The sequence below is a fragment of the Oncorhynchus tshawytscha genome, linkage group LG03 (genome assembly GCF_018296145.1).
Source record: "Oncorhynchus tshawytscha isolate Ot180627B linkage group LG03, Otsh_v2.0, whole genome shotgun sequence".
Classification (NCBI taxonomy): Eukaryota; Metazoa; Chordata; class Actinopteri; order Salmoniformes; family Salmonidae; genus Oncorhynchus; species Oncorhynchus tshawytscha.
In genome coordinates, this window is record NC_056431.1 from 19,264,297 (window position 1) to 19,291,294 (window position 26,998).

General features: G+C 40.6%; 2 protein-coding genes and 1 long non-coding RNA gene across 6 annotated transcripts in view; 2 read left to right on the forward strand and 1 right to left on the reverse strand.

The window, feature by feature from the left end:
- The first annotated feature begins 1,268 nt into the window (after positions 1–1,268).
- LOC121846256 lies at positions 1,269–2,163 on the forward strand. Its single transcript, XR_006083153.1, has 3 exons — positions 1,269–1,378; positions 1,465–1,734; positions 1,896–2,163. It is a non-coding gene; the product is annotated as an uncharacterized LOC121846256 (long non-coding RNA).
- An 8,221-nt stretch (positions 2,164–10,384) lies between these two features.
- On the reverse strand, positions 10,385–14,615 carry gpatch4 (G patch domain containing 4). 2 transcript variants are annotated; one of them, XM_024395302.2, is made up of 7 exons: positions 14,471–14,615; positions 14,066–14,149; positions 12,588–12,754; positions 12,354–12,467; positions 12,109–12,224; positions 11,883–11,933; positions 10,385–11,730 (listed from the first exon to the last, which is right to left on the reverse strand). In XM_024395302.2, the coding sequence occupies exons 2-7, from the start codon at positions 14,142–14,144 to the stop codon at positions 10,866–10,868; spliced, it is 1,392 nt and encodes a 463-aa protein (XP_024251070.1). In that variant the 5' UTR covers positions 14,145–14,149; positions 14,471–14,615; the 3' UTR covers positions 10,385–10,865. The 2 variants fall into 2 exon arrangements, with proteins under 2 accessions (XP_024251070.1, XP_024251078.1); XM_024395310.2 differs by having other exon boundaries at positions 14,494–14,606.
- Positions 14,616–19,667: 5,052 nt separating this feature from the next.
- The window catches only part of LOC112229467 (platelet endothelial aggregation receptor 1), a 34,596-nt gene continuing 27,265 nt past the window's right edge, over positions 19,668–26,998 (forward strand). The window contains exons 1-2 of one of the 3 annotated variants that reach the window (XM_042311531.1): positions 19,668–19,914; positions 21,919–22,086. In XM_042311531.1, coding sequence (XP_042167465.1) covers positions 22,016–22,086 — 71 coding nt within the window. In that variant the 5' untranslated portion in view covers positions 19,668–19,914; positions 21,919–22,015. The remainder of the gene's footprint in view (positions 19,915–21,918; positions 22,087–26,998) is intronic. The other 2 variants (XM_042311539.1, XM_042311540.1) reach the window with 2 other exon arrangements.

Below are 26,998 nucleotides of genomic sequence, written 5' to 3' on the forward strand. Positions count from 1 at the left end.
CCCCTTTGTTTTTACACTGCTGCTACTCGCTGTTTATTGTCTATTCATAGTCACTTTACCCCTACCAGTGTTATACCACTGCACTGTGAGTTTATCTATGAAATTATTAGAAATGATTAAGTGATTACAGGTCAGAGGTCACAGGACTAAGATAACAGGGTTGAGATGTGCAGCAAGTGGCTGGATATAGGTTACTGTTGGTGACTTGGGTTAATACAGGACTAGGCAAAGTGAGTAACAGGGCTGAGATAGTAAGGCTACAGGGATGAGGAGTTTTGGCAAAGAAACTGGGGTCTATGACTAACAAATAGGGCAATTAAGGCTAGGATATGGGTGTATCGGTAGTTGATTGTATGAAGGGTACTGACATGTGTATGTTAGGGTTAGGGGATGGGGGTAACTGGGCTGGGGTGTGTGGGTAATTGGGTTTAGGTGTGTTGGTAAGTGGACTGAGGTACTGTATGTGTATTCCTTTCTATTCCCCACAGAGAAAAAAGAGGAAGAAACAGCATATGCTGAAGTAAAGGCTAAGGGAAGTGCAGTCACTCAACAAAATCCTGCCACAGCAGGTGTGTTTGGGAGAGAGGGCTAGATTCAATCCGGACTGTGGAAGATCTGAGTTATAGCATGATTAGTCTCTCTAGAGATCCAGGTTGCCTCCTACAATTTTCAAATGTTCCGGCTTAACACCGTCTGTCTGTACGTAATAGAACGTCAGTTTGGCATAGAGGAACTACGTCACTGCCTACGTCCTACCTTATCCGCTTGAATAAAATACTAAATAGTAGCTAGCAAGATGGAGATCACAGAGGTTATTTTTTAATGATAGCATTTTGCAAGTGGCTAGTCATTTGTTTCAAAGTGCAACGTTCTGACACGCCTGCCTCGTGATTTGTTGGGAGAGTTGTCTGTTTATCCTTTATTGAAATTGCTGAAAGATTCTGTCATTGACACCAGACCTTAGTCACTGCTGTTGCCAGACTTACGAGACTATAGTGCAATAGAAATATTAAGGTAATTTCTGAATGACCCGACATATGCAGCATTTACTGTGAATGCAGTCTCCACAAATATCTTTAAAATTTCAATCGCGCTATAGCACAAATCTTCCATGGTCCGGATTGAATCTACGCCATAATCAAATTATCCACCTTTTATTGTTCAATTATTAGATTTCATCAGCTGATGGAATAATGCTCACCATTAAATGTATATTCTTATGCTAACAGTATGGTTATAATAACATGACTCTTATCTTTGCTATTCCTAGTGGACGAGAAGTCTGCTCTCCACTCTCAACCCTTTCGAGGAGCGGCAGTGTGTTTGGGGCTTCTTTGTGCCCTCTTAGTTTCAGCCATTAGATTCCTCTGTGTCTACTGTGAGTATGTGGATCACAAAGTATTATGGATTTTGGAGGGGTGTAGAATGACATCGTAGAGTAAACATGTCCTTCTCTCTCCATAGTCAGCACTGCTCTCTCAGAGCACAACACAAAGTTGGTGGGGGAACTGGCGGCCAATCAGGACCTAATGAATCTCAATAGCAATCTGAGTACAGCCAATCACATTTTGCAGAGTGATTACACCAATGTCAGCACTCCAAACCGACGTTTAGCGGCAGAGAAAGAACATGTGTCAAGAGAGAGGGATAGACTGAACTGGAATCTTCAGTTCATATTTCAGTTTGATGACTTTCCGGTCAAGAAATATTGTTCACAAAACGTTGGCTGAGGAGGTAATCCCCTTTCTTGTACATTAAAATACATCACTTATTAGATATTGTACATTAAAATACATCACTTATTAGATATTACACTTAAAATGAATATACAGTATTAACAAACCTAATTTTGTTTATATTGTAGCGTTAATACTGTAAATGTTTTATTGTTGTAGAGAGAGTGTGTAACTCTTGCCAAGATGGCTGGATTTTGTTCCAATCTAGTTGTTACCTGATTGTGCAATATGACCCTCCATGGAAGACCTGGACAGAAAGCCAACAATATTGCAAACAAGAGAATGCTGATTTGCCCGCCATTGGCAGCCGAGCAGAACAGGTGGGACACTGGTGCAAACAAGAGTTTAGAGCAGTGGTGTAAAGTACTTAAGTAAAAATACTTTAAAATACTACTTAAGTCGTTTACTTTGAGATTTACTCCACTACATTCCATTAGAAAATATTATACTTTTTACTCCATACATTTTCCTTGACACCCAAACGTACTCATTACATTTACATTTAGCAGGACAGGAAAATGGTCCAATTCACACACTTATCAACAGAACATCCCTGGTCATCCCTACTGCCTCTGATCCGGCGAACTCCCAAAGCACACATGCTTCATTTGTAAATGATGTCTGAATGTTGGAGTGTGTCTTTGGCTAGCGGTAAATAAAACAATTTTTTTTAAATGGTACCGTCTGGTTTGCTAAATATAAGGAATTTGAAATGACTTCCACTTTTACTTTAACTTTTGATACTTAAATGTATTTTAGTAATTACATTTACTTTTGATACTTAAGTATATTTTAAACCAAATACTTTTAGACTTTTAGTCAACTAGAATTTTACTGGGTGATTTTTACTTTTACTTGTGTCATTTTCTAGGTGTTAGGTTGAAATGACCAGAGTAAGAACTCGACAGACACTATGAAAGCTTAACCCAAGTTTATTCTCCCCAAAGGATCGAACAGCTGAATCGACAAAAACATGTCAACAATAGTAGTTGTATTTGTACCTCGCTTTGGGTGGAGTCCCCTCCTTCTCGCTAAACATTGTATCTTTATTGCTCGGCAGGAAACTAAGTGATACGGGCAATAAACTTTTCTTTCTCCCTTAAAGTGACCTGACCTGACCTCGACCCCCTTCATCACTAATCCATGGCTCTCTCCCCTTATCAATGCCTGGCACATGTGATCACTTTCCCTACACTCAGTACATTCCAAGATTAAATGCACCCACCATATACCTTTCCCCTACAGATAACCATTAACCTCTGGTGTAGCCCCTCGGCTATGGCACCCCTCAGGTATCTAGTATAACTAATGATAAATAACATTTCAAGTTCAGAAATCCAAACCCATCAAAGGTATCTTCACTTGTACTCAAGTATGATAATTGGGTACTTTTTCCACCACGGGTTTAGAGGGACAGATTCACTCAACCTTTAAGTCAATCAAACAATGAAAATGAATGAAAAGTGAAATAGCAACTAGATTAAAATGTGTGATAGCTATGAGCTCAGGGTAAAGCAGTCATAACTAAAAGACAAAAGGACAAAGCCCATTACAATGCTACTTCCTGTTGTGCTCTTTGTTATTTCTCATTTGGACCTGATTACATTCACGAGATACAACATTTACACACTGCCTCCCGGAAAATGTGGATATGACTATAAAATGTACCTTTTCCCTAACACTTCATTTGTGGTTTCACTCACTTCTCATAAAGGAATTCATTCATAGCCACACTAAAGAATACTATGATAAGTACCATGGGTATTGGATCGGTTTGACGGACAAAGCTGAAGACGGTAAATGGCTCTGGGTTAATGGAAGTCATCAGAATCTGACTGATGGGTAAGGACATTTTATTCAGTGTAAACACAACAAAGAAACATTGTTAAATCATTATTTGACTCTGTCATTTGTTTTCATTAATGGTGGTGTTCTTTTATCACAGGTTTTGGAACAGTCAAACTGGGGGTGATTGCGTGTTAACTATCCCGAACAATGCACCATTGGCTAATTGGAATGCTGTACGGTGTGATATGCAGAAGATTTCTAATATCAATTCCACTATAAACCTCTATTGTTGAATTGCTGAGTATATTGTTGACAGGAAACAAAACACCCTTTTTTCATGGTTTTGCAAAAATTTCAGTTGAGTCCAGATTAAATGTACCGTATTTAATTTTTTTTTTTTTTTTTACCGCATTTGTCTATGAGATGAGCTGAACATTGGAGCTCTGCCACAAGCTCATCAATGGCTGATCTCTTTGCCTCTCCAACAATCTTGGGCAAGTCCTCATCAATCTTGTTCCAAATTCTTTAATTTTTTTTTAGAGGTATGGACTCAATGTGTAACCTATCCTCTACTGTCTGCTTGTCCTCTTTGCATTTTTTTTGTATCTTTTATTTTAGGTTCCTCCTCCACTGTTCTCCCTTCCTTTCTCTCCTCTATTGCTGCATCCTGTTTCTTTTTCTTTTTTGGAGGAGAGTCCTCCACAGTTTCTGATTGGTTGGTTTCTTGACATTAGTGTGTTCCATCTCCACTGGATCCTCCTCTTTGTTCTTGGATGACTTCTTCTTTTTGATATTGGTGTCTGAGTCAGTCACTTGGAGAAACTCACGATTTGACTGACATTAATGTTTTGTAGAAGATGGTCTCTGCAAATACATTTGCAATTATTTTATTAAATGTGTACACAATGGTTTTAGTTTATCTGATACACACATCATGAGACTATTTTGTGTACAAAGTAAACAGATCAAATTCATCTTATTGGATAATTGATGGACTGAATAAAGGATTGGGAATAACAAGTTGTGTAGCTATTTTCTCTGATCCATTATGACCTCACTACTACCCTCTGGTGACATTATTTCAACATTACAGCAGCCCACATCCACATTGTAGCAACCCCGCATCCATTCAATCTCTTAGTGTTCGCTCAATAATGTACTGAAGATCTATTGCATTCATATGGGAAATTACTTAATATAACTATTACAGACAAATGGGAAAAGGATTACTACATTTTCTGACATCTTAGCAAGTCAGGGCATTTCCTTGAACTTGTAACCAGTCAATGTGGCTCGGGTCATCTTATTTTTGAAGAATCCACCAGTGACTGGAGGGAAAGGCAAGTCTTCAGAGATATGCTCACCATAAAACAAGAGAGGAATGAAAGACAATCCTATTTCTGTTTCTTAACATAGTTATTTCTGTTTCCCACAGCTTTACAGCTTTCCATATTGAGTACCACACAGCAATGTTACCATCATGACACGTAAACATACCCATTTGAGTCAGATGTGTGAATCTGTACAGTGAAATGTCTGTCTGTGAAGTAACCTCATCCCCAGGCTCAATTGCTACAGAGAGAGAGAGAGAACCGGCTGGGTGGAGATTATCAGTGAGTTATTAATGCAGACCAGAGTCAACCCAGAAGTACTTATACAGATCCTATTGAAGATAGTAACAACAGTAGTCACACTTGTAGAAATAGAGCGTACCCAAACAAGCTTCAGCCCAGCTTGAACAAAAAAAGGGAATCAGGTGCTCGACTGAGAGACTTGAAAATCAAAAAAGGCCTTCCTCACCCCAGGATACTTCAACGGGTAAATAAATACCTTTAAATAAACGGGATTTTTTTAAAAAAAGTGCTTATGAAGGCGTCCAATGACGAAACATAAGCCTGTTCGAATTTTGCTTGAAATAAAACTATTAATACAGATTAATACAGACAGAGAACTATTTTTCTTTTTCTGATAGTCACCTGTTGAAACGTCCTGGAGCAAGGAATGCTTTTTAACAGTAGTCACACATGTATTTCAGACACTGTTGGTTATGACTGCAGAAGAGCTGCATTAATCTACAATGGTTTAAAAAAATCTAAAATGGTCTTTACCAAAAAGCTGAGTCTTAGCATTTCTTTCTCTCTTCATCTTACTCTTTTTTAGTGCATTTCTACCAATGAAGCTAATTCTCACTGCCAGACCAGCACTAAAACGGTTTTATTTAAATCGCCATGTTTTTTCATCTTCAAATTGATGGATGCTTAAAGCAAGCGAGACAGTTATGGCAGCTATTTAGTCCAGATTATTTGAATGTTTTATCAATTCTGTGTTGGAGAACATTGATGCCAAATGTATTGTAAATGAAGGTTTAATCAAGTACCTCTCTGTGACAAGTTACATTCTTACCACAGTAAAAACTCATGGGAAAAAAAGATAAAAAGGAATAACATACGCTATATGTTGAAGTAAAGGCAAGGGGGAGTGCACCAAGTCAACCTGGTCCTGCCACAGCATGTGTGTTAAATAAGAGATATCCACCATTTATTGTTCAATTATTAGACTCCTTCGAATGATAGCTTTACTGTCAGATTCACTAATGAAGCATATTAAAATGTAACTATAATGCACTCCTATCTTTGCTATTCCTGTGGAGGACAGCCCTGCTCCCCACTCTCAACCCTTTCGAGTCGTGGCAGTGTGTTTGGGGGTTCTTTGTGTCCTGTTTGTGCTAGCCATTATACCTCTCTGTGTTTACTGTGAGTATGTGGATCATAAAGACAAAATCATATGACATTTGGAGAGGTGCAGGTTGAGTAAGTATGTCCTCTCTCTCCACAGTCAACACTGCCCTCTCAGAGCACAACACAAATTTGTTGATGGAACTGGAGCAGCTAACAGATGAGCATATAACCCTACTGGCAGCCAATCAGGACCTAATGATTCTCTACTGCAAGCTGAGTGTAGCCAATCAATTGCTTTTCAATTGCTGAAAACAAGCAAATGAAGGCAGAAAGGATGAAATTGTCAGGAGACAGGGATGGGCTCAATTGGACTCATGGGGGTCATATTTCAGTTGAAGACTTTCCCAGTTGATAACTACTGCCCATATAAAGATGCCAACCCCAAAGTTAAAGTTTCCATCCTAGTTAATATTTTCTCATATGCTGATGGTCCAGAATGTATGTCACAGTGATGCTTTATGTTACTTTAAAATGTCAAAAACACTATGTAGCTGATCGTGGTGGTCCTCTGTTGCCTAGTTGATAGAGCATGGCACTTGCAATGGCAGGATAGTGGGTTTGCTTCCCAGGACCACTCATACAACAAATGTATACACGCATGACTGTAAGTCGCTTTGGACAAAAGCATCTGCTAAATGGTATATATTATTATTATTATATTCCTTTGCATGTTTCATGTTGCACAGATAGAGAGTGCAAACCTTGTCAAATTGGCTGGATGCTGTTCCAATCCAGTTGTTACCTGTTTCTGCACATTAAAGTCCCCCTCTGTCACCTTTGGAGGACCTGGCAAGGAAGCAGACAGCACTGCAAAAACAAGACAGGCAGTGAAGAGGAACAGATAGGACACTACTACAGGTAAATGCTTTAAGGGAGATTCACACAGCCTTTACATGGTTACTCAAGCAATACAAATGTACAAAAAGTGAAATAGGAACCATATTAAAATATGTGATACAGTTGAAGTCGGAAGTTTACATGCACCTTAGCCAAATACATTTAAACTCAGTTTTTCACAATTCCTGACATTTAATCCCAGTAACAATTCCATTTTAGGTCAGTTAGGATCACCACATTATTTTAAGAATGTGAAATGTCAGAATGATAGTAGAGAGTGATTTATTTCAGCTTTTATTTCTTTCATAACATTCCCAGTGGGTCAGAAGTTCACACACTCAATTAGTATTTGGTAGCATTGCCTTTCAATTGTTTAACTTGGGTCAAATGTTTCGGGTAGCCTTCCACAAGCTTCCCACAATAAGTTGGGTGAATTTTGGCCCATTCCTCCTGACAGAGCTGATGTAACAGTCAGGTTGGTAGGCCTCCATGCTCGCACACGCTTTTTCAGTTCTGTCCACACATTTTCTATGGGATTGAGGTCAGGACCTTCTGATGGCCACTCCAATACCTTGACTTTGTTGTCCTTAAGCCATATTGCCACAACTTTGGAAGTATGCTTGGGGTCAATGTCCATTTGGAAGACCCATTTGCGACCAAGCTTTAACTTCCTGACTGATCTCTTGAGATGTTTCTTCAATATATCCGCATAATTTTCCTCCCTCATGATGCCATCTATTTTGTGAAGTGCACCAGTCCCTCCTGCAGCAAAGCACCTCCACAACATGATGCTGCCATCCTGTGCTTCACGGTTGGGATTTTGTTCTTCGGCTTGCAAGCCTACCCCTTTTTCCTCCAAACATAACGATGGTCATTATGGCCTAACAGTTCTATTTTTGTTTCATCGGACCAGAGAACATTTCTCCAAAAAGTACGATCTTTGTCCCCATGTGCAGTTGCAAACCGTAGTCTGGCTTTTTAATGGAGTATTTGGGGCAGTGGCTTCTTCCTTGCTGAGCGGCCTTTCAGGTTATGTCGATTTAGGACTCGTTTTACTGTGGATATAGATACTTTTGTACCTGTTTTCTCCAGCATTTTCACAAGGTCCTTTGCGGTTGTTCTGAGATTGATTTGCACTTTTCGCACCAAAGTACGTTCATGTCTAGGAGACAGAATGCTTCTCCTTCCTGAGCGGTATGACGGCTGCGTGGTCGCATGGTGTTTATACTTGCGTACTATTGTTTGTACAGATGAACATGGTACCTTCAGGTGTTTGAAAATTTTTCCCAAGGATGAATCACATTTGTGGAGGTCTACAATTTTTTTTCTGAGGTCTTGGCTTATTTATTTTGATTTCCCCATGATGTCAAGCAAAGAGGCAGTGAGTTTGAAGGTTGGCCTTGAAATACATCCACAGGTACACCTCCAATTGACTCAAATGATGTCAATGAGCCTATCAGAAGCTTCTAATGCCATGACATTTTCTGGAATTTTCAAAGCTGTTTAAAGGCAGTCAACAGAGTGTATGTAAACTTCTGACCCACTGGAATTGTGATACAGTGAATTATAAGTGAAATAATCTGTCTGTAAACAATTGTTGGAAAAATTACTTGTCATGCACAAAGTAGGTGTCCTAACCCACTTGCCAAAACTATAATTTGATAATAAGAGATTTGTGGAGTGGTTGAAAAACGAGTTTTAATGACTCCAACCTAAGTTTATGCAAACTTCCGACTTCAACTGTTTATAGCTACTGTATGTTCAATGAAACTCCCTCACAACAAGACATTCATTAACACTGCTACATCTGTGCTCTTTGTTATACAGTATGAAAGTGTTACTTCCTGTTGTCTCGTTTTGTAGGCTAAGAATGGGCTTCAAATAAGACCTTTCTAACTTTCAGGCGATGTGTCTTACTTCTTGAGCGTCAAATATGTTGATAAAAGGAATTGGGTATGAGCAAATCAATACACGAATACGAATAGAATTGTATATATATCTTATACCCTGAGTATACAAAACATTAGGAACCTCAGTTTGTCAGGGCGTGAACTCTACAAGGTGTTCGAAAGTGTTCCACAGGGATGCTGGCCCCATGTTGACAATGCTTCCCACAGTTGTGTCAAGTTGGCTGGATGTCCTTTGGTTGGTGGACCATTCTTGATACACACAGGAAGCTGTTGAGTATTCAAAAAAGAAGCAGCTTTGCAGTTCTTGACACACTCAAGCTGGTGCACCTGGCACCTACTACCATATCCCATTCAAAGGCACTTCAAAAATAATGTCTCGCCCATTCACCCTCTGAATGGCTCTCACTGTCCATGACTCAAAGCTCAACATCCTTCTTTAACCTGTCTCCTCCCCTTCATCTAAAGTGGTTTTACCAAGTGACATCAATAAGTGGTCATAACTTTCACCTGGTCAGTCTGTCATGGAAAGAGCATGTGTTCCTAATGTTGTGTACACTCAGTGTAGAACTGCCTTTTCATTAATTTGATTATGTAAGCTTGAAGCCCATTCAAAAAAAGTAGGGGACTGACTACAGGAAGTAGGAAGTACTTTCATACCGTAATCTCTTTCATTTGGACCAGATAAGATGAATATATCCATAACGTTTAGACACTGTCACGCTGGCTCACAGAACTGTGGCTAACTGTTAAATGTAGCCTATTTACTCATTTGTATCGACTTGGGAGTTTCTTAATTTCTCATTCAGGAATTCATTCTCAACCCTCAAACCTACTATGATGATCATGGGTACTGGATTGGCCTGACTGACATAGCAGAACAGTCAATGGCTTTGGGTTGATGGACGTAATCAGAATCTGACTGATGTGTAAGGACATTCCAATCAGTATAAATACAACAAAGAAGCATGTTGCCTACAACAACTCTCCACCAAGGGCTGGATTCAATCGGTACCGTCAAAGGTCTCCATTGTAGCTCGATTGAAATTTAAAATCAGTGTTTGCAGACTGCATTCACGGTAAACGCTGCATGCCGGACCAATCGGAAACAATTACCTTCAAATCTTAACGTGGATCTTCCTCGACAGATTGAATTCAGCCCTAAATCATTCTTTTATTCAGTTTTTTCATTCATTGTATTCTTTTCATAGGTTTCGGAAGCATCAACCTGTGGGGTCATGATTGTGCTTTAACTAACCCAAACAATGCACCTTCGGCTAATTGGAATGCTGAATCATACGGCCAGGGTAAATTGAGCCACGTTCACACAGTCAAAGATCTATTATAAAGAGTATATAAAAAAATAAAGTCATTTGTGTAGGGCTGTCATAGGTTCCGCTTTTAATAAAATCACTGTTTTATAAACAATGTAATACTTCTAAATCAGCAGCTTTAATTGGCACTTGTACCTCATCACACAAAGTAGTAAGGAAAGTTTGAGCAAAGAAAATACATTACTGTGCTCATATAGCAACCTCATATCTGATGTTGATATCACATTGTTTAAAACATCCATGTTGAGAATATGAACAATACAAGACCACCATACAAGAAGAAGTATAAAAACACTAGTTGACGACTAAAGATATATTTTCTTAATAGTCTGTAGTTGAATCTTTCCATACAAATAAATATGTTGACAAGAAACAAAACATCCTTTTTGCATGGTGTTGCAATATGCGTTAATTAAAAATATACTGCATTTCATTCGATGGTTTCATGTGTCTATAAGATGTATTAGAGCGCTGACCCAAATCCCTGACCTGTTTCCTTTCCAACAAGGCAACCACAAGTCCTCATCAAACTGGTTCCTGTTGTTTAGCTTTCTTCTTTTTCTTTTTTAGAGGTATGGAGTCCAATACATCGTGCAAACTGTCCTCTACGGTCTGCTTGACCGCTTTGCATTTATTTTTTTTACCTTTTATTTTAGGTTCCTCCTCCACTGTTCTCTCTGTTGCTCCATCCCGTTTCTTTTTCTTTTTTGGAGGAGAGTCCGCCACAGTTTCTGATTGGTTGGTTTCTCTATCTTTAGAGTGTTCCATCTCCTCAGCCACCTCTTTGTTCTTGGAGGACTTCTTCTTCTTGGTAGTAGTGTAGGAGTCCGTCTGTTGCCGAGTGGCACCTTCTCCCTCCGAAGCGTCTTCACAGCCTCCTCCGGCTTCACTCTCTATAGAAATGATATCAGTTTCACACACCTCTCCATTTAGATGGCAGCTCTCGCCCTCTTCCAACACCTTCCTCTGTTTTGAACGTTTCCTCTTGGTTGGCTGAGCATTGTCTGCTGTATTATCTTCCACAGACATTAGTTCCTCCTCTACAGGAACCACCGCCACCTCCCCAGTGTTCTCCTTTAAACTTTCCTTCTTTTTCACCTTTATTTTCATGTTGGTACTTCTGGAGACAACAGCAGAATCAGCATTCTCTTCAGCCACATTCTCACAGGTATCCTCTGAGTGATTCTTCCTCTTTTTCTTTTTAGTCTTCTTCCCCGGGGTCTCATGGGTCAGTTCATCCTCAGGGATCTGGGCAGCTGGCTGGGTAGTGACGCTATCTGGTGTTGCAGCCGCTAGTTGGTTCTTCTTGCCATACTTTGCCATGAACTCTTGCTCCTGCTGCTCCAGTCTGGCTAGCTTGGCACTCATGGTAAGGCCGTGTCTGGCTCCTCTGTTGCGAACAGGAATAGGGACAAACAATGTTTAGCTTCCTAATTAAGACCAGGTTCAAGCCCTTCACCAACAGCATGCACCAAGATAGAACACACATTCATGTGATTTGTTTATGGTTTATTACAAAAGTATTGGTAACAAGCAACTTACTTGTGGGCGGTACGTCCTCCACAAGCCTTCACCAGGTCAGCGTCTGATAGCCTATACAAAAGGAAAGGGAAACAGCATTTATTATTTAAACCTGTGAGTACATAAAACCACTGTCATTAACAATGTATGGGTTTAATCTTCACATTGACATGAAAACAAATAACCTTCACAAACTGATATCAATCCCTGTATGTTGGTGGATGGTATTGGGCAGTGAGGTTCTTACTTGGTGGTGCTGGAGAGGTCCAGTCTCTGGTCCTCATCGTCAGAGCTGCTGCTGCTGTCATCTGTACTGGAGGACTTCTGCTCTGGCTGCTCCAGTCCTGCCAGGAGGGTGGCAGACTAGGAGGAAGAGAAATAAAAACTGTTCCAGTCCATCCAATCTGCCTAAGTGCAGTATCTTTCTGTACTATCAAGAGCGCTCATTGGCACAGATATGGGTGTGTTCCATTTGGATTTGTTTTTCCGTACCTTCACAAAGCATCCATAAAGTTTGTCTCTTCCCAACATGGCTTTCGTTGGCTTCTTGTTGGAGATCATTCCTTCCTCTTCCTCCTCCACCAACTTCTTCACCTGCACACCATTCTAGAACAGAAAGGTGGAGATGTAGCCTAGGCCCAATGTAAGTGTGTGAATGTGTGCATGCGTGTGTGTGGACTAGTGGTAAAATAATCTTTCATTTCACACCCCACTCTGAGAACTTACCTCGCCGGATTCCACTTCCAGGCTAGAAGATGCTTTGTTGAAGACATGGTCCCACCAATGGAAGGTGAACTGCTCCCCTTGACGATGTCCCACTCCTCCCTTGTCACATTTCACTTTGACTTTGATAGCCTCAGATATACCATTCTCCTGCCGACCAAGACCTTTACCTGTGAACAGTGAGGGGTCTTCTATTAGTGGTAGACTAAGAACATTAGATCTAGTTACCATTCATAACACCACAGAATTAGTTACAACTGGCAACTACTACTAGTAGGGACATCAAACATTCAGGCTGCTGCACAGACACTACGGAGGCTCGAGTCTAGAGCGCCCGGTTAAATTGTGTTTGAGAGCATTTTTTTACACTCTAAATCGTTAAATTAGTGCGAAATAGATGTCATTGTTGCAATAGTTTGTGAGTGGGCAACATAGACAATCATCTTAAATTGACATGTTTAATTATTTTGCCATATTGAATTGAATATAGCGCTAATTTCACTAATGTGGACAGTTTGTTACTACCTTACTCACAGGCTTGCATTTTAAAACCATAACATTTTGTGGAATTACATATCCTTTAACCTCAGATTGGTGATGTTAGTATAAAATAGTCATCACGATGACATAAGATTTATTGCTCAAAACAGATCAATATCTTTGGTTTTGGACCGTTGATTGTCACACATGCTGGGATGTGCAGAACACAGCGTTAATGAAATGGCACAAAAAAGTTGGGTCAGTCTCTCTTTAAAAGTTGCTGGACGGCCTCTCGGGTGGCGCAGTGGTTTAGAGCACTGCAACGCTAGCTGTGCCACCAGAGACTCTGGGTTCGCGCCCAGGCTCTGTCGCAGCCGACCACGACCGGGAGTTCCGTGGGGTGACGCACAATTGGCCTAGCGTCGTCCGGGTTAGGGAGGGTTTGGCCGGTAGGGATATCCTTGTCTCATCGCGCACCAGCGACTCCTGAGGCGGGACGGGCGCAGTGCACGCTAACCAAGGTTGCCAGGTGCACGGTGTTTCCTCCGACACATTGGTGCAGCTTCCGGGTTGGATGCGCGCTGTGTTAGGAAGCAGTGCGGCTTGGTTGGGTTGTGTTTCGGAGGACACATGACTTTCGACCTTCGTCTCTCCCGAGCCCATACGGGAGTTGTAGCGATGAGCCAGCATCATTTAACACAAGTTTCAGGAATACAAATTGAACTTTCAACATTCATTTCCAATGGTATTGTACTTAAATCAGGTAAAAACTGCTGAATGAGTCCAAAAACGTGCTCTGATGGATTTAAATCACCAAAACTGGTTTGCCCTGCCTACTAATGTAATTTACAAGCAAGTTCAAGCTGACATATGTATAACGTTTACTTGATATATAAACTTCTGCCTGTAATCTTAAAATGTTCATTAGCTAGCATATTGCCCATCATTAAATGACTATGCTGTTACTGAATACCTTTCTGAAAATCTAACATTAACTTTACCTTGTTCCCAGCCATGACGCAGTAGCTGTTGCTCTGCAAACTTCAGTCCACGGCTCTTTTCCTGAACAGTTTCTGCCATTTTTTCTAAAGAAATGAACATGTTAGCTAGCTAACGTTAGCTATATTACACTGGATTTGACAGGTCTTCAGTATCAGATGTCAATATTTATGTATTAGATAGTTGAACAGTAATGCACAAAGAACACTATTTTCTCAAATATATACAAATTCTGTTTTAAAAGTCCGCAAAAAAAGACTGCTCAGTCAAAGTTCAGTTTGGGTTTAGCTAACAAGCTAGCTAGCTAGTTAGTTTTAAGAGAACATTTACACTTCAATGCAAGTGCTAATAAGGGCTGGCTATAAAATCATAAACAACGACAGGGGTAATAGTACTAATTATTTTACCTCATCTGGTTATCTAGACTCACATTGTTGTTCAAAAGGGATTAAAAAAACCGTTTTCACAGTTCGACTGGAACCATGAGGTAAATTCAGCAAGCTGACACAGCACCGGAAAAGAATACGCTTCTTATTCTTATTCGATGAGGTTTAACGGCGGTTGGCATCCAATAAATGTTGCATTACCGCCACCTACCAGACTGGAGTATAACTCCCTTATACTTTGCTTGTAAATACAAAACGTTTTTAAAAATCACCAAATACCCTACCATCTAACCCTACACTCACCACCCTATTCCACTATTTAAATATATCTAGGCCTACCTAGATATAGGTAGGCCTAGTCACCACCACACAACACACCCTGTAACTCTTCTGACGTTAAGTGTCATACACCCAAATACCTCTCTGTAGCGTCCACCACAACCTTCATTTTCTGTCGTACAGTTGAAAACCATTGCTATAAATGCAAAAAATCCAATCTTACTGAAGCATACAGTACCAGTCGAAAGTTTGGACACACCTACTCATTCAAGGGTTTTTGTTTTTACTATTCTCTACATCATAGAATAATAGTGAAGAAATCAAAACTATGAAATTACACATATGGAATCATGTAGTAACCAAAAGAGTGTTAAACAAATCAAAATATATTTCATATTTGAGATTCTTCAAAGTAGCCACCCTTTGCCTTGACAACTTTGCACACCCTTGGCATTCTCTCAACCAGCTTCACCTGGAATGCTTTTTCAACAGTCTTGAAGGAGTTACCACATACGCTGAGCACTTGTTGGCTGCTTTTTCTTCACTCTGCGGTCCAACTCATCCCAAACCATCTCAATTGGGTTGAGGTTGGGTGATTGTGGAGGCCAGGTCATCTGATGCAGCACTCTATCACTCTTGTTATTTGTGGTCAAATAGCCCTTACACAGCCTGGAGGTATGTTGGGTCATTGTTCTGTTGAAAAACAAATGATAGTCCCACTAAGCGCAAACCAGATGGGATTGAGTATCACTGCAGAATGCTGTGGTAGCCATGCTGGTTAAGTGTGCCTTGAATTCTAAATAAATCACTGACAATGTCAGCAGCAAACCACCCCAACACCATCACACCTCCTCCATGCTTCACGGTGTGAACCACACATGCAGAGATAATTTGTTCACCTAGTCTGTGTCTAACAAAAACACGGCTGTTGAAACCAAAAATCTCAAATTTAGACTCATCAGACCAAAGGACAGATTTCCACCAGTCTAATGTCCATTGCTCGTGTTTATTGGCCCAAGCAAGTCTTTTCTTAGTATTGGTATCCTTTAGAAGTGGTTTCTTTGCATCAATTCGACCATGAAGGCCTGTTTCATGCAGTCTCCTCTGAACAGTTGATGTTGAGATGTGTCTGTTACAAGAACTTTGTGAAGCATTTATTTGGGCTGCAATCTCTGAGGTGCAGTTAACTCTAATGAATTTATCTGCAGCAGAGGTAACTTTGGGTCTTTCTTTCCTGTGGCAGTCCTCACGAGTGCCAGTTTAATCATAGTGCTAGATGGTTTTTGCAACTGCACTTGAAGAAACTGGAATTTTCCCAGATTGACTGACCATGACTTAAAGTAATAATGAACTGTTGTTTCACTTTGCTTATTTGAGCTGTTCTTGCCATAATATGGACTTGGCCTTTTACCAAATAGGGCTATCTTCTGTATACCAGCCCTACCTTGTCACAACACAACTAATTGACTCAAACGCATTAAAGGAGGAAATAAATCCCACAAAATAGCTTTTAACAAGGCACACCTGTTAATTGAAATGCATTCCAGATGACTACCTCATGAAGCTGGTTGAGAGAATGCCAAGATTGTGAAAAGCTGTCATCAAGGCAATGAGTGGCTATTTTGAAGAATCTCAAATATATTTGGATTAGTTTGACACTTTTTTGATAACTACATGATTCCATATGTGTTATTTCATAGTGTTGATGTCTTCACTATTATTCTACAATGTAGAAAATAGTTTTAAAAAAAACTGGAATGAGTAGGTGTATCCAAACTGGTACTGTATATCACTTGTTGGCCTATCCCTATGTACTGGTACAGATCTACTACAGTACTCACACCACTCCTCTCACAGTCCCTCCCCCTTGACCAAATCTTCCTCTACTTTCTTCACTGCCTCAGAATATGATAACTTCTGCACTACTCTAGCCCTGAAAAGCTCAACCTGCCTCTTCTGCACTGGACATTTCTGATCCACAGTCCCATGGGCACCCCTATAATTAACACTTATCCTGTGGTGTAAAGTACTTCAGTAAAAATACTTGAAAGTACTACTTTAGACATTTTTCGGGGTATCTGTACTTTACTATTTTTGACAACTTTTACTTCACTACATTCGTAAAGAAAAGAATGTACTTTTTACTCCATACATCTTCCTTGACACCCAAAAGTACTCGTTACATTTTGAATGCTTAGCAGGACAGGAACATTGTCTAATTCACACACTTATCAAGAGAACACCCCTGGTCACCCTACTGCCTCTGATCTGGCGGACTCACTAAACACACATGCTTCCTCTGTAAATTATGTCAGTGTTGGAGTGTGTCACTGGCTATCCATACATTAAAATAACAAGAAAATGGTGCCGTCTGGTTTGCTTAATATAAGGAATTTGACATTTGAATTTACCTTTTGATACAAATGTATATTTTAGCAATTACATTTACTTTTGATACTTAAGTATATTTAAAACCAAATACTTTTAGACTTTTACCCAAGTAGTATTTTACTGGATAACTTTCACTTTTACTTGAGTCATTTTCTATTAAGGTATCTTTACTTTTGCTCAAGTTTGACAATTGGATACTTTTTCCACCACTGCACATATCCCTACTTTCCCCAATGCTACACATTCCTTTGTCTCATGCCCTTATGCACACTTCTCACACAAACACCGGGAATCTCCCCCTTCATTTGAAGAGACTAAACACTGGGGTGTATTTTTTACGTTTCTTAAACAGAAGCAAACTGAACGAAACGGGGAAGGACCTAGTGGAATTTGTCCAATTGTAACTCTCGTTTGGTGGCACGTTGGTGGCACCTTAATTGGGGAGGACGGTCTCGTGGTAATGGTTGGAGTGGAATTAGTGGAATAGTATCAAATACATCAAACACATGGTTTCCATGTGTTTGATGCCATTGTATTTACTTCCTTCCAGACATTATTATGAGCCGTCCTTCCCTCAGCAGTCTCCACTGGTTTGGACTAATGATTACACCCTCGAACGAGCACAATCTGCAACGTTCTGAACTTGTTTTCAGTTTTAGTTGATTAGAAGTGGTTTTGAATTTGCAAATAATCCTCAATTGCTAAATGTTGTACTTGCGAGCCAAACTGAACATTGCCATTGTCATTCCAATACCAACCCTTACCCAATACATACGTGAAAGTCGCAGAAGGCTGTTTGAGGGAAGGACGGATCATAATAACGGCTGGAATGGACCTAATGTAATGGCATGAAACACATGGAAAACATGTGTTTGATACCATTCCACCTATTCTGCTCCAATCAAGGTACCTCAAACCTCCTGTGTTGAAACTACAGTAATTTGAAACAAATGTGCTCTATATCCTTCCAATAGTGGACTCTCTTGGCCTACCTGCCCCCTTGTTCTTGCAAACCTGCCTCCTAGGGTCCCAATGGAGAATCCCCATGTTGGGGCCCCAGAGAAAATTGCATTGTGATAACGTTTTCATCAACAGCTGTTTCCCCAATCTTTCCAACTTATACCTATCCTGTTTGTAACATTTTTACACGTTTCTTATAATTATGGAGCCTATGGGAAGCTATCTAGACATTGTAATTGTTTTACTTATCATGCTTTGAAAATGTCAATGATTCATAATCAATATCGTATTTTATCACAATATGTTTATATTCTAAAGCAGCAGCTTGCCACATGAGTAAAGCTTTCATAATCCACCAGGGGTCATATGAGATAGAGAGAGAGCAATCTGCAAATCAACAGATGGGCCAGGGTCAAGCACATCTTTACATAATATGTAATTAGTCTTATTCCATGATTTTCTGCAGCTCAATTGATTTTAACTTTGCTTTTGAGTTTGTGTAGAGACATAGGCTACAGTTCCACTCTAACTGCGTCCCCAGGCTCAATTAGCGCATGGCAGGCAGGTGGACATGATTAGTTCCATCATACAGTAGTCCAGTCAGGCTTTGTCTCAGAGGACCCTGGTAGGGCACTCTAGCCTACAGGAAACCATTTTATGTTTTCTGTGGGCTCTTGGTTTCCTCATGACAAGGATGTGTGCGCCATTAACCCACCATGCAGTGCTGTTTATCTGTGTAAACACTCAGCAGGCAGGAAAAACACACGTCCTGAAGTCCCCAGTTATCATCACCAGCCTACTGTTTACCAGGAAACTCTTCTCTTGCTGCCTTACAGTCCCTATAAACCACCCAGACACACAGTTATCACAGCAGTCACAATATATATTGTGAGCCAGAAATACCCAATGTCAATAAAAACATGTGTCCAGTGTCTGGGGGGGAAAGATAGACTGGCAGAAAATGCATGATGTGCAGTATGCATATTAACATTTTTCAACAGGAGTACATTTAAATGACTAAGCCTATACAACACCAGGCCTACTATGTTGAATTATTGGTTCTGTACAGTGGTGAAAAATGATTTAAAGATGCCTTCATCAAACATTGCATCTACATGATGTCACTGATGCACTAGGTATGTCTACCTGCACTGAAGGCCTAATCTAGCATGCAATGAGTTCTTCTGTTTTCCATCAAGTAGTCATTGCCGATTGGTCCTTATTTCTTACAATCTGAACCACAAATTCCTGACCATATCTCCCCATCCACTTCTTCAGATCTTAAACTAGGCTACTGTAATGAATAGCGATCATGTATGACAAAGAGTTGATAAAAACGGGCACTTTGACGTCATCACCTATTAGTTCAATCCCATTTAAACTGTATCAACCATATACTTCAGGCCTCCGACAAGATAATACATCAATTTGACAATTTAGTTTTTGTTTATTGTGAAAAGTCTAATTGTAATCAAATGTTTACTATTCTATAATTATATCTCTCACTCTCTCCGTCCCCCCCCCCCTCTCTCTCTATCTATCTCTCTCTCGTTCTTCTTTCCTGTTAATTTTTCAATTCGCTACTTGCCTCTCCTCCTCTCAATCCACAATCTGCGACTAACAGACCCTCCCCCCGATGGATGCGGCAGAAACCAATGCACTGAAATTGTGAAGTTATACAACTGCTCTTTCTTCACTGACTTCATCTGGAAATCATTTTCCACCGCTGGAAATTTTTTATAATATCGTGAGGTAGTTTACTTGGAGATTTTTCGTCGCATAAATAGACTATCGCCGCAAATACAGTGGATTAACAACAAATGCTTTTCACCCAGGTGAGTGCAGAAAACGTATGCGTTTAGAAAACAAACGATAAAGTCTCCATTGTAAAATGATTATGCCTGATTATTCGCAGATTATTCAAACTGTAACGGCCGTATTTAGATCTGTATGTTTTTTTATTTGATTCTCTCCCATACTGTTGTCTTGCTCTTTTCTCTGAAGTACAGCACATACAGTAGTACATCCTGACATGCCAGCATATTACCATATATATCAGTAGATAGAAAATAACACGTGAATACTGAACATTTGTATTTGGAATGCTGTTTTTGTGAGTATTTCTTGTAAGGAGTGTTTTCTGGGGCATAGCCATATCCTAAATCTTCATAACTAAACTGGGTCAATTCATATTTTTCTAGAAGGATTAGTCTACAGTCTTGATATGCAAAACATGATCTGACTATCATAGAGTGCCGTCTTAATGTGTGTTGTTTGTTCAGGCTTGCAGTTGTTTAGGTTTAGGGTTCAAGTCGTTTCAAAGATGCTTCCACTTGCCTGCCCCCCTCCATCTGAAGTCAGGAGGACTGCAAGATGTCATCCACGCAAAAGTGCCTCACTCATGTGAACCTCAACCTGCATATTGTTACAAATATATAACGTTTTTCATCTTTATTACTGATGTTCATTTTCATCACATCGAGTATAGTAACTGTAATTATATTAGCAATAAAGTATATAGGTGCATTAATGTTACTGTATCTTAACTAGGCCTAGGTGTTTGTTTTTTCAAGACTTACTCGTAAATATCTAGGTACGGTATAATAACTGTAATGACAAAACAGTAGAACTCAACTCATAATAGAGATGTGGGCTAGAACACACTCATTTCTGGGCCTCCAGATTGGTTTATTGACTAGTCATAACTAGGACAGCTCTTGTCTAAGGCTGCTGTCCTGCTATCTGTGACACACAAACCTTTGATGTGCAGGCAGTATGTCCTCCATTAGAGAATGTAGAGCAGAGGAAGTCAGTGGGAGTAGGTCGGTTGGGAGTAGGTCTGCTGTTGTTTCCTTACGCCAAACGGCCAGCCTCCGCCTCTGTTGTCTTTTCATTTTATTAAGCACCTCTTGGGTATTCCAAGATCTTAATTGACCTGGAGGCCTACGTTGTGGCAAGGCAAGATTCATGACTAATGGCAACGAAACGTGGGGATGAGGTGGCTGTCACCTCTAGCAGTGTGCGACACATTGTGACACGGTCTGAGTGACTGAGTCAACTTTCAACACTTCAAGTTGAAAACATACCAAATGGGACCATCATAGTGAGTCCTCTGGTGGATCTGACACACCCAGTGGTTTTCATATCTATGTGTAGCACATTTCCTCTTTGGATGACACATATACTCTTTCTATGGCTATTTCTTACTGTTTTAAAGGTAAGGTATATGTCTGTTTTCACCCAGCTTTACCTTAGGACTGCAAACGGGTCTAAAATCCTCTAGTGCAGTACCCAAAAAGAACTTGCGAATGGAGGCTCTTGGGAGAACCTGGTGCTGTTGCACATAGAAACACTTTAGCACTCAACACCTGGAAAGGAAAGATAGGATATGTGATTTACACAGTAAGCCGCTGCCACCTGGACCTGACAGCACCTAAACTCCCATCTACTGTGCTCTCCAAGACAGCTCACCAAAATCCTCAGGAAAACACATTGATATCCGTCTGTAGTCAGCTGACCTCTTTACAAAAGTAGATACCCACTGGGCACAGATGTCAATTCAACATCTATTCCAAGTTAGTTCAATGTCATTTAATTGAAATAATGTGGAAACATCATTAATTCAACCAGCGTGTGCCCAGTGGGTAAATCGAGGTTCCGTGTGGATTTTTCTGTCTGATGTCCATACATACTGCTCTGCACATCTCTACAGTACACCTCTTGGATATGTGTCTGTTCGTCTACAGACTGTTACTGCCATCAGTGAGTACTGTATGCAGATTTGGGGATCTCTTTTCTGTCTGTGGTCTAACTACAGATTCCTCTCTTAAACCAAACAGCTGGAGTTTATCCATTGCTCTCCTCTGACTGGCCTTCTACGACCGCCTGTTTCTCCATCCACGAGGTGAAGTATGGAGGTCTGGTGAGCCATCGGACATGTTTTGGTTTGGGATGACACTGGCCAGACACACCAGAGCCGAGGTAGAAATAGAACGAGTAGAGATGAGGTAAATGTAGTTACAGTATATTAGCTTCATGTTCATTTTGTCTTCCAAATGGCAGACACCCTCTGTTTATAAAGGTTTATTGTAACGCCACATAGTACACCCGGTCTCTATGGGTTTTCTTTTGAAAGACATGGCTTTTCATGAAAGGTTTATACCAGGTCACAGACAATTTGTGTGTTGTTATTGAGTTTAGATCGTAGTTGTGGATCCTTGCTTGTTTTCTATCCAAACATGTCACTTTATGGACTCAGAACATTGTTTATATAGAAGGTGGATTAATGGTTATACTGTTCAGAGGGTGTGAGAGGTTCTTACGAGGTTTTTTGACATCGTAGTCTGGCAAATGTAATGTTGTCAAATCTACAAAGCAATCTCCCAATTGATAAACCTCCTAGGGATGCTTTCCCCCAGCCAAAGTGATTGTCAATATTAAAATGAATACTTGAATGATTTGATGATTGGTCAATCTCGTCTTTTCAGTCTTTTGTGCAGATAAATCATCGTAATGGAAAACAGCAAAGAGCAATGGCACGTTCAAAAGAAGGTGACAGAGATGTAATATTCCTGCCACATGCTTGTATAAGTCTCTCAACCCCATATGCTCTGCAGCCGTGCAAATCATTTGGAGCAGATACGACTGCGGCCATGCGAGACGTGGGTTTGGACCGGTTCTGCTGTGGGACATGGACAGTTACTATAGGCTCGGGCTCAAATAAACCTTCATAAAGAACAACTGGTTTGGATAGAGGATCGAGGGGGATGGGACTGGAAAGGGTTAATGGAGTGACCACAAAGTACTTGTACTGTGATATGTGTCTTTGGAGCTGCTTGTGTTGATGGTTGTTTGGATGGGTGGGTGAAGTTGGGTAGGGAGGATGGTATTGTGGAGGCGTGTTGGAGACATGTGTAATTAAGATTTGGGGGCCTGTTCTGGTGCCTCTCGTTTCATGCGGTGTTTATAGAGGAAGGCTGTAACAAACAGAAACCTGAGCTGTAAGAGGGAGGAAATGTATCCCCTTTAATGTCTCATTGCTTTCTCAGGCCGTCTTGAGAAAATGGTTGTGTTTTTTCCACTCTTCGTTGCTTTCAGCAGCTGGTGTGAGGTCATTTATGTAAATGAAGCAAGAGCCATTTATATTCTCAAATGTTGGATAAGATGTCATATTTACAATATAATGCGAATTCTGAATAAATAACTGTTATGTCATGCTTGGCACCCCCATTGACATGTATTGGTAGAGCCCCACTTGATGTTTTTCCCAGTTCCCGACCTACAGCCAAACCAGTCGTCCACCAGCTGTGTGGAGCAGTGACTCCATGGCTCTCCATCATGCGTTTTATGAGATCCCCTCCCCTCAGAAACATTTCCATTATTCAGGTTAGGTAATAAAAGGGAGAGTTAGTCACAGAGTAATGCAGAATGAGAGAGTATCCCTCGTCAACATCATCGTTATTCAAAACAACATTCTATGTTAGCATCCCAATGGACTTGCTCTTGGAAACTCTGGGTACAGCAATGACAGGATTGGTATGATGGTGTTGGTAGAGGATCGTTTTTATTTTACCCGCCAGAATCCCTCCTCAGTTGTGTTTACTTGTCAGAGGAAGGGAAGGTTGGGATGCAGACCTGGGTTTACAGGCAAGATGTTTCCTATCCGCTTCCTATTGTTTGTCCTAGTTCTGTCTCCCTGCGCTCCACAGCGATGAGCGAGGGGAAGAGCTAGGAGAATGTGGACTTGTGGGGGTTTGGGAGACTGGGATGTTTTAACTTTGTTTTCTTTTTGCACCATGGCAGATAAACAGAAGTAAACTATCAAAATAAAGAAAGTTGCACACACCGTGTATAATCTCCCAGCAATTTAATGGGTATTTACCATCGTTTTGGCATCACCGTGCCTTCCTCGGGGTCCTTCCTCACCATGAGGAAGGCACAGGGATGCCAAAATGTTGGTAAATACCCATTAAATTGCTGGGAGATTATACATGGACTGTGCGACTTTCTTTATTTTGATAGTTTATAGTTTATTCGCCGTTAGTCAGCACCTCCACACAAACTATTATTCTGCTTGTGCGCCAGCTCATGTTTTTTATCAGATAAACAGAGCAGAACAAACAAACTATTTGGGTCAAGAGACAGCTTGGCCCCTGTGTTTTATAAGAAGTGAGCGAGCACATAAGTTAGTAGAGTCAATATTGAGCCATCTTTTTTAAATGGTAGAATGACCCATATGATCAAGATGACCCCATTTAAAGGATGCTTTTGGAGTAGTGCTGAAGGAAAGGAAGAAGCATCAACACTTACTTTTACAGTGTGTTAACTACAATGAAATTACTGACTACCTACTCACAGCTATAGCAATTTATAGTTATTAGTTGTGAGGCTACCATTAGAGAACGCCGAATTTCCACTCCAACTTATTATTATTATTTTTTTACATCAGTTCAGATCTCTAGTTCCCACTTTGCACACAGAAAAATAAAATGTTACATTAATTTGCCATTTCCTTGATTGGCGAAGATCATACCCAAAGAGGAAGGGATGCTCCTGGCCCCTCTCCTTCCTCGCCTGACCCCCCGTGTTATTTGCCCAGAACGTCCTGTGTGGTGGCGGTGGTGTGCATCTGGCCCTTGTCTCCAGTTGCCCCCTGCCTTCCTGTTCTGTCGAGCAGACCTGCAGGTGTGACACAAAACATTTGTTTTACCATATCTTTACATTTGGCATGCATAACGCCCACATGGCTGCCACCTATAGGTCTCAAAATAGGTTACAGCACCACTGCTGTGAAAGCACAGTCGCAAAGACAAAGCATAGGAACATTTTTAAGGGTTCACCTTCAGGGTAGCACACGTGGCTCAAGTTCTAAAGTGAGAAAAAAAATGAGTTTGGTCTTTAACTTCCAAATGCTCAGAACCAGGCCCATCTGGAAAGGGAGATATTTTGGTTCTGTGAAGAAAAAACTGCGATAAAGGATCACATTAATAAGGAGCAGATTTCCTCCTCGCCCTCCAAAGGCAGCGCACTGAAGGCCAGAGGCAGGCCAGTAAATCAATTGGGTTTAACTGAGAGGAATTTACTGGCCCAGACTGAACTTCCTGGAAAAACAGAGAGGTAGTAGAGATAGAGAAAGAAAGAGACAAATACCTTATGATACACATCCCCCTCTTAGTTCTACCCCTGGTTACTGTCCCATTGAGTTATTTTTTGCTAGCATGTCACAGAACCTTTCTAATGTGCAGTCATTCAGCCATAATACAGAGGGACGAGTCTCTAGATGCACATCTGCCTGCACGTGTTTAGGTCTATGTTTCTTCATGCATTGTGCATAATGACCTAACGACATACCCTGCAGGCTTTTTACATTTAGGGAGGTACATGAGGTAAATAAATGCCCAGATGGGACACCATTATTACTCCCCAAACAGGAAATGATGCCCAGAACTCATCCTGTAAATTTAAAGAAGATCAACAACAACAACAACAGAGAAAAGATATACCAACAGCTACACAAATGGGTTCACCTCGAGCCTATCTCACTGACTGCAAATAAACTGGCCAGCTAGTTACATTAGAAGGGTTGTCTTAATCGAAAGCAGATGCTGCATGGTCGTAGTCTGTTATCGTAATTTGCTCTCAGTTTCATAGAACTGTGAAGTAAAAAACAATGTAAAAGGCCTAGTGCAGTCAAAATTCAGTTTTTCCTGTGTTTTGTATCATATAATACAACAGCTGATGAAACTAACACTGTAAAAGTATGAACAAATGTGAGCTGGTTGAAAATACAATATACACAGGACCTTATAATCAGCAGATTTGCAAAGGGAGGGAGTTTTGGTGTTCCATGGTGACATGGGGTAAATTGGTTAATAGACGAATAAGAAACAGTGTTCCAAACCTCTCTGCCAGTAACAGCTAGTTTTCAGTTTTTCCCTTCCCACTCAGACCACTCCCAGACAGTCCTAGCAATTTTTTTACTTGAGAGATATATTTTTTTGCTAAAACGCAATTTTTGCCCATTTGAATGGAAATCTATTCCAGTAAGGTACTTAATTGTTACCAAGAAATGTGATATTGATATAAAAACGGCTTCATTAGGCATTTAAAGCGAATGCCCATGGCATGAAATGTCTGGTGCTTGAACCATGTGTTATTGAAGAGGACACTGAATCAGATACTCAACCACGGGATACTGAAGGATCGGTGTATGAATGTACATGTTACACTAAATGTGGAAAATCTTTGTTTATTCCTTGGGTTGTCTTTAGTCTTTCTAAAAGTTTTGCATTGTACCGAAACCTATATATTAGGAATGATCATACCTCTATTGCAGAAATACTTCAACTAAGGTATACTGTAACATCCAAATCTGTGTTAATGTAACCTATCAGGACCGCTGTGGGTCCTGTTGAGACCATGGTTCCGTTAGCCTTCGTGTTAGCCAAGGCAGAGGGGGTTTGACACCACACCCTGCCGCTGGAGAGGGGACTGCAGCTAACATCTGGGACTACAGTAGTACGCAATATGCATGGGATTCAGCCAAGGGAAAGAGGATAGTGGCTAGAGATGGAAAGTGTGAGTGCACACGCTTGTTGTGGGAGAGGGCATGTGAGGCCTCAATGAAGTCACTGTAGGTCTCTGTATGTGCCCGTCTGTGTTTATGTGGATGTGTGATGGAAGTTTTTTTTAGATGACCAGGCAATTTTTGCTGTCCACATCAGTTCAGCATTTCCTTTTGTTGGAGTACATTCTGCTTGGCTGTTTCCCTTAGTGAGAAAATACAGAACAAAACATTATTGGAATACTGTACTAGTGCTGCTCTACGGCCGATGATTAATTGGGTACTGATTGACAGACCGCAAAATTGAGGAAGTACGAGAGTCAGAGAGTGTTTTTGAATTTGCCACCGCCAGTGTA

What these genes read in the sequence shown, in the direction of transcription:
- gpatch4 (XM_024395302.2), bottom strand. Translation starts at nt 14,144, where the DNA reads ATGGCAGAAACTGTTCAGGAAAAGAGCCGTGGACTGAAGTTTGCAGAG. An exon ending in TGGAAGTGGAATCCGGCGAG is followed by an intron (nt 12,468 to 12,587) that starts GTAAGTTCTCAG and finishes TTTCTGTTCTAG; the next exon opens with AATGGTGTGCAGGTGAAGAA. An exon ending in TTTATGGATGCTTTGTGAAG is followed by an intron (nt 12,225 to 12,353) that starts GTACGGAAAAAC and finishes TCTTCCTCCTAG; the next exon opens with TCTGCCACCCTCCTGGCAGG.